Raw genomic sequence first — 12,127 nt, forward strand, 5'->3', positions numbered from 1 at the left:
TTGAAGGCAGGAGGAGAAGGGGACGATAGAGGATGAGATGGTTGGATGGCATCACCAACTCAATGGACATGAGTTTGAGTAGGCTCTGGAAGTTAGTGAAGGACAAGGAAGCTTGGCATGCTGCAATCCATGGGGTCGCAAAGAGTTGGATACAACTGAGCAAGTGAACTGATCAGTTCAACTGAACTGAAGCAAGAAGGTGTGCAAAAACTGAATGAGATGAAGAACTTTGATTGGACAATTTCAGCAAAAGGGGCAGAAGGTTTCTCTAAAGAATGCCCCAGTATCTTTGCATAGAATAAAGACAATTCAACTTTCATTTCAGAAGTGACTTATATCTTCGTGTTGTTTGGGAATGCAAGAACTTGACAGTACTGCTGTGATGCCCTGTATTTCCTGCTATAGGGCAGTTAATTCATTTAGGCAGTTAACAGAGAGGTAGAAAGCTTTTCATAAGTCTCTTGAGTCTTAATTGCCTTCAGTTGAAAACTACCTGTATGCCAAAGTAGCATATTTTGAGATGATATATTCTGTTACCTCTCAGCAGTTTAGGGAATTCATATTCTTTCAAGATACTTTTCCTGTTACTTTTATAGTTGACATTTTCCATTGCAATATCTTTAAAATTTTAAATTTAGTTTATGTGAGTGTTAATTAAAATGATTTTAAATTTCTTCTTAGGCATTATTTACTGCTGATATGCTTTTGACTGACACTATATGTTCACTTTAGATTTTTGGATTTGGGGTCAGTTGTATAAAAAAGCATTCATGAAATAAGTCAGTGATATTCCTTGGAAAAACTCCAGCCTTAATTCCCTCCTCATATTAATCTTTTAGCTTTTAGTGAAGCAGAGATTTCCCTCTGACTCTGACAGACAGACACAACATAATTGGTCCTACTAAAATAAGAATTATATCTAGAAGGTCTGTGTGGGTGAATTCTATAAACAAATGTCGTCCCTACTGAAGTGTCTTTGGCCTCTGGTTTTCTCAACCCGTCTTTGGAACGGGATAGCACCATTCAGTGATAAAATTCCATTAAGTGACACAAAAGTTGTTTTTTGGGGTTGTTGAAATAACTCTGTGTGGGTAGTCTGCTTCAGAGCATTTGAGGGTTGGAACATTTCCAAATGTGTTTATTCAGGACACGAGGTATCTTCTACCACAGCTGAAGTTAAGTTTCATGGGGTTGTATGAGAGCAGTGGTTAAGACACAGGGCATTGGAGACCAGTGACTTGAGTCCAACTCCTAGATCCTATAGTTTATTAACTGTTAGAGTCTGGGCAGATTACCTTTAAGCTTCAGATTCCTCATCTTCCTATTGGACTGGTAAGGCCTCAGGTGGAAGGATCTTTAAAGTAAGTCCCCTACATATGAATGAGTTCCATTCCAAGAGCATGCTCCTTAAGTCCACTTTTTTGTAAGTTCAACAAAGTTAGCCTAGGTACCCAGCTAGGTTATATAGTACTGTACAGTGATAGGTTCATACTTTTCATGCAAATAATACTTTTAAAAAACACAAAAAATAAGGGAAACACTTTTAATCTTATAGTACCTTGAAAAGTACAGTAGTACCGTACCACAGCTGGCATACAGGGGCTGGCATTGAGTGAACAGGCAAGAAGAGTACTGCCTGGAGGAGGGAGAGGAGGTGGAAGATGGTACTGTACTACTGATTTTTATACAATGCTATACAGTTGTTTGTTTTAAAAGAATAGGAACCAAATATAAGTTTAGATTATCTTAGTGATTATATATTAATATTCCTAAAGAGTGGCTTCCCACGTGACTTGGTAATAAAGAATCCACCTGCCAATGCAGGAGACATGGGTTCGATCCTGGGGTCAGAAAGATACCCTGGAGAAGGAAATAGCAACCCACTCTAGTGTTCTTGCCTGGAAAACCCCATGGACAGAGGAGCCTGGCAGGCTACGGTCCATGGGGTTTCAAACAATTGGACATGACTTAGCAACTAGAAAACAACAAAAGTACACAAAAGCACAACCACTTGTGGAGGATGCACACACATGGCAGTGCACACCAGACATGTGAACTAACTTATGCGATTAGACATGCAAATGCATGCTCACATCCTTGAAATTTCACAACTTGAAGGTTCTTATGTAGGGGACTTTGTTGTTGTTCAGTCACTACATCACACCCCACTCCTTGCAACCCCATGGACTGCAGCGCACCAAGCTCCTCTGTCCCTCATTTGCTGTTGGATAGCAATGGATAACACTGACAGCTGTTATTTAGTTTTGTGTGCCTTTCCCTCGCCACCTTTATTGTTTTCTCTCCCCTCTTCCTATTTCCATCTTTTCTACTCATCTTCAATATAAATTTTATAAAAATGCTCACTAAAAAATGTGTTTGTAGGACAAAATATTTGTAAAGCATCTGAAAGTATTTTCCAGAAAAGCAGGGCTTATTTCCAACAAGCAACAATTTTCTCAGCAAATCTTCCTTTTTCCAAAGGTGATCATTGTTCTGTACTTTCGTCTGTGGATAATGGGAGGATCTATGCCCCTCTTTTCAGAGCAGGATAATCCAGCTTCATTTTCACCTTACATTATTACAAGGTCAGTAGAAGTGAATTTTTTAAACTTTACTTGGTATTTTTCTGATTGTTTTAAGTAATCTTAAGTGATATATTGGCTTTGCATTTTAAGGAAAGAAAGGTTGTGTTCTAGTTAAGGTGTATGGAAAAAAGAAACCACTGTAGACATTTGGAAATCTTTTCAACAAATGGTGCTGTTTTATCAATATTATTATAATTTTATCATTATTATTGTTCCATATTGGTATCAATTTTATTGAGCACTTAATAATAAATATCCATTGAGTGTCTCATAAGGCAAACATTGTAGAACAAGTACTAAGAGGTGTTTAGAGGTTAACTGGACATCATAACCATTTGTAAGACTGAAATCAGTGGGAAAGTTGAAAGTAACAAATCGAAATGAGCAACAATTTTTGCTAAGATACAGTCAGTTATATATAACCATTTGTCCTTACGAGATTTAAGATAGGGGAGTAAGAAGTGATGATGACCAGTGGATTTTGCTCATTTTAATTCCTTATCCAACCTGCTGTGCTATACTTCTGAGGCTCTCAGATATAACTATATTTGACAGTTTTCATAACATTTCTTGAGGATGTATTATTGCTATAATATTTGTACATTAAGGTTCAGTTGAGTTCAGTTCAGTTACTCAGTCGTGTCCGAATCGTTGCGACCCCATGAATCGCAGCACGCCAGGCCTCCCTGTCCATCACCAACTCCCGGAGTTCACTCAGACTCATGTCCATCGAGTCAGTGATGCCATCGAGCCATCTCATCCTCTGTCGGCCCCTTCTCCTCCTGCCCCCAATCCCTCCCAGCATCAAAGTCTTTTCCAATGAGTCAACTCTTCGGATGAGGTGGCCAAAGTACTGGAGTTTCAACTTCAGCATCATTCCCTCCAAGGAAATCCCAGGGCTGATCTCCTTCAGAATGGACTGGTTGGATCTCCTTGCAGTCCAAGGGACTCTCAAGAGTCTTCTCAAACACCACAGTTCAAAAGCATCAATTCTTCGGTGCTCAGCTTTCTTCACAGTCCAACTCTCACATCCATACATGACCACTGGAAAAATCATAGCCTTGACTAGACGGACCTTTGTTGGAAAAGTAATGTCCATGCTTTTGAATATGCTATCTAGGTTGGTCATAACTTTTCTTCCAAGGAGTAAGCATCTTTTAATTTTATGGCTGCAGTCACCATCTGCAGTGATTTTGGAGCCCAGAAAAATAAAGTCATCCACTGTTTCCACTGTTTCCCCATCTATTTCCCATGAAGTGATGGGATCGGATGCCATGATCTTCATTTTCTGAATGTTGCGCTTTAAGCCAAATTTTTCACTCTCTACTTTCACTTTCATCAAGAAGCTTTTTAATTCCTCTTCACTTTCTGCCATAAAGGTGGTGTCATCTGCATATTTGCGGTTATTGATATTTCTCCCAGTAATCTTGATTCCAGCTTGTGCTTCTTCCAGTCCAGCGTTTCTCATGATATACTCTGCATAGAAGTTAAATAAGCAGGGTGACAATATAAAGCCTTGACGTACTCCTTTTCCTATTTGGAACCAATCTGTTGTTCCGTGTCCAGTTCTAACTGTTGCTTCCAGACCTGCATACAGATTTCTCAAGAGGCAGGTCGGGTGGTCTGGTATTCCCATCTCTTGAAGAATTTTCCACAGTTTATTGTGATCCACACAGTCAGAGGCTTTGGCATAGTCAGTAAAGCAGAAATAGATGTTTTTCTGGAACTCTCTTGCTTTTTTGATGATCCAGCGGAGGTTGGCCATTTGATCTCTGGTTCCTCTGCCTTTTCTAAAACCAGCTTGAACATCTGGAAGTTCACAGTTCATGTATTGCTGAAGCCTGGCTTGGAGAATTTTGAGCATTACTTTACTAGCATGTGAGATGAGTGCAATTGTGCAGTAGTTTGAGCATTCTTTGGCATTGCCTTTCGTTGGGATTGTAATGAAAACTGACCTTTTCCAGTCCTGTGGCCACTGCTGAGTTTCCCTAATTTGCTGGCATATTGAGTGCAACACTTTCACAGCATCATCTTTCAGGATTTGAAATAGCTCAACTGGAATTCCATCACCTCTACTAGCTTTGTTCATAGTGATGCTTCCTAAGGCCCACTTGACTTCACATTCCAGGATGTCTGGCTCTAGGTGAGTGATCACACCATCGTGATTGTCTGGGTCGTGAAGATCTTTTTTGTACAGTTCTGTGTATTTCTGCCATCTCTTCCTAATATCTTCTGCTTCTGAAGGTTACTGTTCTTAAATTTTCATAGTTTTATATACTTTTTTAATATCTAATAATTTTCATATTAGTAACTTACCTTCTCTTTTTTGTGTTTGCCAAGAGCTAAATCTTAAACCTTGACTGATAGCATATATATACAGTTTGGTTTATTTATATCTCATAGGTATAGGATATTGTTGAATTTTGTTTTTATAAAGCCAAGCAGTGATTTCTGTTTTATTTCACTTAACTTCCCTTATTTACTTCATATGTCTTAATTGGTAAATTTCCAGTATCTTTGCATTTTATATCTTTCTTTTTTGTTCTTAGTGTTTTCTACTTTTTAAAGAATATTTTCCGTTCATAAAAGATACCTTCCAATTTGATTGATCCTTTTTTATAGTAAATATTGTGTTGCAATTGCTTTCATTACTTGCAATATCTATTTGTATTAAAAAATCTTGAATATGCTTCAGAAACCATATGGTATACAGACTTGAGTGTTGACTTAACCCTTTGAGGTAATCTGCTGCTGCTGCTGCTAAGTTGCTTTAGTCGTGTCCGACTCTGTGTGACCCCATAGACGGCAGCCACTAGGCTCCTGTCCCTGGGATTCTCTGTCCCTGGGATTCTCCAGGCAAGAATACTGGAGTGGGTTGCCATTTCCTTCTCCAGTGCATGAAAGTGAAAAGTGAAAGTGAAGTCGCTCAGTCGTGCCTGACTCTTAGCTACCCCATGGACTACAGCCTACCAGGCTCCTCCATCCATGGGATTTTCCAGGCAAGAGTACTGGAGTGGGGTGCCATTGCCTTCTCCGTTGAGGTAATCTAGAGGCTTATCAGTTGTTGCTTATGTTTTATATTTTTCAAAAAATTATTTAATTAGTCCATTTACTAAGCTTGACATCTCTAACCGAGATTTTTATTAATATTGCAAGCTACTTGTCCTTTTTTAGGTTTCTTTCACTGGCTTTCAACATCTCCAGAGTTCCTTGTCTGGGTATTTTTAGCTCATTGATAAAATGTTTCAGATTCTGCAGCTCCTTCAGTAGCTATTTACTGCCTTTAAGAGAAAAGAGCAACTTTGCCAGATCCTGTTCTTGCTTATGGCTCCGTTTATTTCCCTTAGCCCTCTATTGGTCTCCCTCCAGGCTTTCTTGTCTGATGAATTTAAGTGGTCATTCTTTATAGTTGGATGTAGCCTATTCATCTGGAGACTGAGCATACCAGTGTCCAAAAGCCAAGCCTCACAAAGGAGATAGACAGACGAGAACTAGAAAAGACTGCTCTCAACTACCAACCAGTCATTTCATTCGTAGCTCTCTCGTCAGCAAACACATGCCTGCCCCACAGTCCTTGGTGTCTGGACAAGGTGCCTTTGGTCTCTGCCTCACTTGTCCTCCTGTCTATACCATCTTAGCTGCCAGAGTAGTCAGGTTGCATTTTTATTCCTGTCAGTGGTAAAAAAAAAAAAATTCTTTGGTGGAACTGCTGGCAGATTTAGGACCTTGGAGGCCGTCATTCACTAGATTCTGCCTTTCACTTGCAGGGTATTTACATATGTTTTCTGAGGCAGCTGATATACCTTTCATCCAGGACTTTCTGTCTGTGAATCCATCTGAGTTTATCCAAGTTTATCTCAGTCACTTAGCTGTGTCCAACCCCTTGTGACCCCACAGACTTGCCAGGCTCCTCTGTTCTTAGAATTTTTCAGGCAGGAATACTGGAGTGGGTTGCCATTTCCTACTCCTGAGGATCTTCCCAGTGTCTCCTGGATTGAAGGTAGGTTCTTTCCCGTTGAGCCACTGGGGAAGCCGAGTGACTCCTCAGGCAGTTCAGTCAGTATAAAGTATAAAGCGATAGAACAGAATGTCCTAACACCTTTATATTATTTGTCTTAAAACAAACAAACACACACATATCTTATAGTTCTTGTGTTTCATACTTAAAATACTCTGGGACATTTCAATGATAATTGCTATAAATGGCCTTTCACATTCCTCTAAGGTAGCTGTATTATTACTGATCCTTTTGAACATCCAGAAAATTGTCTTTAATATCTTTGCTGAGTAAAGTTTGTACACTGCTTGCATAACTGTTTGACTTCTAGTACAATAAGGATTTTAAACTGGGTTATCTTAGTCTGTTTCCAGTTCTCTTTTTTTTCCTCCCTCTTCTCATCAGCTGTACAATTTAGCTATGACTTGGCTGGCTTTGTCAGTCTGTCTTTACCAATTAGAGGATTGTCAGTCAGCTAAGTCTCATTAATCCTTTACCTCTTTTAGTGGATTTGTAAACTGAATAACTTTTATAGCATCTTTACTTCCGTCTTGCAAGGATGAAAGTGAAAAGTGAAAGTGAAGTCACTCAGTCGTGCCCAACTCTTTGTGACCCCATGGACTGTAGTTCCCCAGACTCCTCTGTCCATGGGATTTTCCAGGTGAGCATACTAGAATAGGTTGCCATTTCCTTCTCCAGGGGATCTTCCCAACCTAGGGATTTAACTCGGGTCAGGAAGATCCCCTGGAGAAGGGGATTTTAATAACTTTATTATCAGCTGAGAGTTTTCAAACTAGTTTTCTCATCCCTTAATAATTGTTGAAGTTAATGATTACAGATAGTTTTTAAAGTATCCTAAAAGCTTTTAAGGGTTGCTTGGTCAACTCTTTGTTTTTTGGTTTCTTTCAAATGACTTCTTTTGACTTAAGTTATGAGATTCCTTCTCTTTTAGATGAGCTATTTCCATGTATTAGCTAAGAGGAAATACCTGCCATTTCTGCCTAACAAAACTGAGATTCAAAATCATGGTATACTCTTGGGAAACCTTTGTTAAGAAAAAGTATCTAAGACTTGGAAAAGCAAAGTGTGACTGTGGCATTCACTGTGATGCAGAGCATTGGCTAACAAACCTAGAGGAATCCAACTTTGGTTGACTTGCTACTTACATTCACTGTATTTTACAACCCTGTTCACTTAGAATTTTATGTATAGAAATCTGACAGGTGTGATTATTTCTTTTCTCTCTAGCAGAAAATAAAATTTCAAATATTAGTTTTATTCTTTGCATATAATTTGTCAGTCTCATTACTTTTTTATGAACTGTGAAAACTTTCTGAAGTTTACTTTATATACATACATATATATTTATGTTTCTGGAGTTCAGTTCAGTTCAGTCTGACTCAGTTCAGTTCAGTTTGCTCAGTCGTGTCTGACTCTGTGACCCCATGGACTGCAGCAGACTAGGCTTCCATGTACATTACCAACTCCTGGAGCTTGCTCAAAACATGTCCATTGAATTGGTGATGCCACACAACCATCTCATCCTCTGTTATCCCCTTCTCCTCCTGCCTTCAATCTTTCCCAGCATCAGGGTCTTTTCCAATGAGTCAGTTCTTCATATCAGGTAGCCAACGTATTGGAGCTTCAGCTTCACCGTAGGTCCTTCCAATTAATATTCAGGACTGTATTTCTTATATAAACTCAATTTATATCTGTATTTAATAATAGCTTTATTGAGATATCATTTATATGCCATACAATTCATCTATCTCCAATGTACAGTTTGGTCATTCTCCGTATACTTACAAAGTTTAGTGCAACCATCACCACAATCAAATTTAAAGCATCTGCCCAGAAAGAAACCTCATATCCATTAGCAGCCACTTCCCATTTCAGTCCAGTCCCCAACCCTAGGCAACCACTGATCTATTTTTATCTCTATAGAATTATCTCTGTAGAGTTACTTATTCTGGACATGAACCAGTGAAATTATATGAAATGTGATCTTACGTGACAGACTTCTTTTACCTAGGAAAATGTGTTGAAGATTCATCATGTTATAGCATACATAGATAAGTATTTTTTTTTAATTCCACAGTAGTATGCCGTTGAATGGATATATCACTTTCTATTTGCTCATTCATCTGTTGATGGACATTTGGGTTGTTTCTACTTTTTGGCTGTTACATATGCTGCTGCTATGAACATTCATGCACAAGTTTTTGTTTGAATATAAGTTTTCATTTCCCTTACATATGTAGCTAGGAATGTAATTGCCAGATCATATATGTTAACACTGTATTTTACTTTCTGAAGTACTGTGATACTGTTTACCAAAACAATCTCTACCAGTAGTATATGAGCATTCTCGTTTCTCTACATCCTCTTCAACGCTTGTCTTTTGACACTCTTTTTGTTGTTGTTAATTTGATTCTAGCCCTACAAGTGGTATGAAATGGCATCTTATTGTGGTTTTGATTTGCATTTCCCTAGTGAGAGTGACATAGACAACTTTTATATGTGCATGTTAGCCATTTCTATGTCTTCTTTGGAGAAATGTCTATTCAGATCCTTTGACCAGTTTTTAATAGGGTTATTTGTCTTTTTGTTATTCAGTTATAATAGTCTTTATGTATTCTAAATGTGATATTTATATAGTCTATGTATATGATTTATAAACATTTTTTACCTTTCTGTGGGTTGTTGTATCAGTTTCTTGATGACAAAAGATTTTAACTTTGAAGCAGACACACACACCAAAAAAATGCTTTGAAGCACGAAAGATTTTTAACTTTGATGAAATCCAATTTATCCATTTTTTGGTTGTTGTTCCTTATGCTTTTGCTGTTATGTCTAAGAAGGTTTTTGCCTAACTCAAATTCTTTTTTAAATTGGCTTTGTTAAGTGTCTGATTCCCTAATTAATACATTATGTAAATTTTTGGTCTTCACTGTGCATTTGTACAGGATTACGTTTTTAATATTTTATTTATTTTTATAATATAAATTTATTTATTTTAATTGTAGGGTAATTACTTTACAATATTGTATTGGTTTTGCTATACATTGACATGAATCCACCACAGGAGTACATGTGTTCCCCATCCTGAACACCCCTCCCACCTGCCTACCCATACCATCCCTCTGGGTCATCCCAGTGCACCAGCCCCAAGCATCCTGTATTCCTGCAACGAACCTAGACTGGCGATTCATTTCTTATGTTTCAATGCCATTCTCCCAAATCATCCCACCCTCTCCTTCTTCAGTACTTCAAAGTACTGAAGTTACTTTGGCCACCTCATGCAAAGAGTTGACTCATTGGAAAAGACTTTGATGCTGGGAGGGATTGGGGGCAGGAGAAGAAGGGGATGACTGAGGATGAGATGGCTGGATGGCATCACTGACTCAATGGACGCGAGTCTGGGTGAACTCCGGGAGTTGGTGATGGACAGGGAGGCCTGGCATGCTGCGATCCATGGGGTCGCAAAGAGTTGGACACAACTGAGCGTCTGAACTGAACTGAACTGAACTGATAATAAATAATGTTGAGCATCTTTTCATATGTTTGTTAGCCATCTGTATGTCTTCTTTGAAGAAATGTCTGTTTAGTTCTTTGGCCCATTTTTTGATTGGGTCATTTATTTTTCCGGAATTGAGTTGCAGGAGTTGCTTGTATATTTTTGAGATTATTCTTTGTCAGTTGCTTCATTTGCTATTATTTTCTCCCATTCTGAAGGCTGTCTTTTCACCTTGCTTATGATACAGTTTATGTTAACAGCAATTCAGAGGTCATTTAGAATTTGGCGTTATATTTTTGACTTTTGGGTGTATCCAGCCAACAAGATAGATCCATACAGAATGGAGGCATCATCGTTATTTACCATATGCTGCCAACAAACCCTTAATCTTTTTCCTTTTCATTTTATCCCAGGCATTCAGATTGTTTGGGGATCATATTAACTGTCAGGAATTCTGTGACTGATCAATGACTTTTCCAGTCAGTCTGTTGAGATTGTGTGGATCAGCTAAATGACATGACGTTGAATTGTACATGTTTCTGCTTTTGACTTGAGAAGAAAAATATTGTTATAAGTTGAAGAACAGGGAGAATATTGTATTTTGATTGCCCAACTTTCTCTTGACAAGCAAGTTTAAGAAAATTTTGGCCTCACATCCCATGTGGAATTTCTGTTGTAACAAGAGCTAGAAGTTTTCACCAGAGGTAGAAGGAAGTGAATGGAGACAAAAGCCTTGAACTAGAACAGCGACAATGGAACAGGTTAGCGATTTGGTACACCTGAGATTAAAAAATTTTGAAATTAGATTTGAACGCAGAAAGGGGCTAAAGCCCAGGATTGCAAGTGAGTTTAGAGTAGAAGTCCCAAATTAAAGATTAAACCAAGAACAAGTGTGTGTGGGGAGAGGTGAAGGGTGGGACTGAGGGCCAGAGTGATTACGTAGATCTGTGATGTCTACTACTAGAGCCGCGTGAGGCTACCAGCTAGTCTGAATTGAGATATGCTTTAAGTATAAATCAAATGTGCACAAGATTTTGAAGGCAAAATCCTGTAAGAATGATGAGATGCAGAACATCTCATTAATGGTTTTATATTGACTATATCCCATTAAATATATACATGTTGAAATGATATTTTGAATATATTCTTGAAACAAAATATACTATTAAATTAATTTGGCATATTAATTTCTTCTTTTTATCATAGCGAATAAAACATTGAAAATATGCACACTTTATTATATTTCTATTGGATAGCACTGGCCTAGAACAAGCGTTGCGGTTCTTGGCCTAGCTCTTAAAAAGACGGGTAAGCTGGCGAGTGGAGTTAGACACAGCCTACTCTGCAGCCTTTCTCTGCCTCTGATTTGGCTGTTTTTCTCTAATCTGCAACATCTGTTTTACTCAGCTGATTCTGAGTGGTAGAGATTTTGCACTCTGCCTTTCGTTGTCAAGACTGACTTAGTGCCATCTGAAAAAGAAGTCCTTTAGGGACCAAGACTGTGGATGCTTATGTCGCTTCTTATAATACCACCCAAATTTATGCCCTGGTTACAACTGTCCTGGGCTTTATGATTTTACTCCGGACAGCTTGCCAAACCTGCATGCATCTCAAAAACACTTGTGAATCATGTTGAAACATCAGCGCTCGGGTCTGGTACCCGAAGATTCTGCTTCTGTGGTTATGGTGGACTCACATTTGAGGAGTGATGGAGTAGTCTCTGAGAAGCTTGTTCTGTCAGAATTGTCATTTAGCACAGGATTTACTCATATGTTTATATGTGTCTCTTTAGAAATGTGGTGCTTTGACTTTCAATTTTGTGACTTAACACACTTTTGTAAATCTTGGATTAAAAATAAAAACAAAACCCTGAGTTAAGTAAGGCTTCCACATTGGGCTACAGCCCGCAGAAGAGATAATGTTGTTTTCACTATTAAGGCACCTGCCTGCTGCCTAGTAACAGGTTTTCTATTTCACTTGATTCAAAGGAGACAGAACATAAAGCAGTATATCCTTAACCAAAGAACT

The 12,127-nt window shown here is 38.5% G+C and overlaps 1 protein-coding gene across 1 annotated transcript in view; it reads left to right on the forward strand.

Moving 5' to 3' along the window:
* The window catches only part of TMTC1 (transmembrane and tetratricopeptide repeat containing 1), a 318,214-nt gene that overhangs the window by 139,234 nt on the left and 166,853 nt on the right, over nucleotides 1–12,127 (forward strand). Inside the window, exon 7 of the mRNA XM_018048363.1 lies at nucleotides 2,482–2,585. Coding sequence (XP_017903852.1) covers nucleotides 2,482–2,585 — 104 coding nt within the window. The remainder of the gene's footprint in view (nucleotides 1–2,481; nucleotides 2,586–12,127) is intronic.

This window comes from Capra hircus, chromosome 5 (genome assembly GCF_001704415.2).
Source record: "Capra hircus breed San Clemente chromosome 5, ASM170441v1, whole genome shotgun sequence".
Classification (NCBI taxonomy): Eukaryota; Metazoa; Chordata; class Mammalia; order Artiodactyla; family Bovidae; genus Capra; species Capra hircus.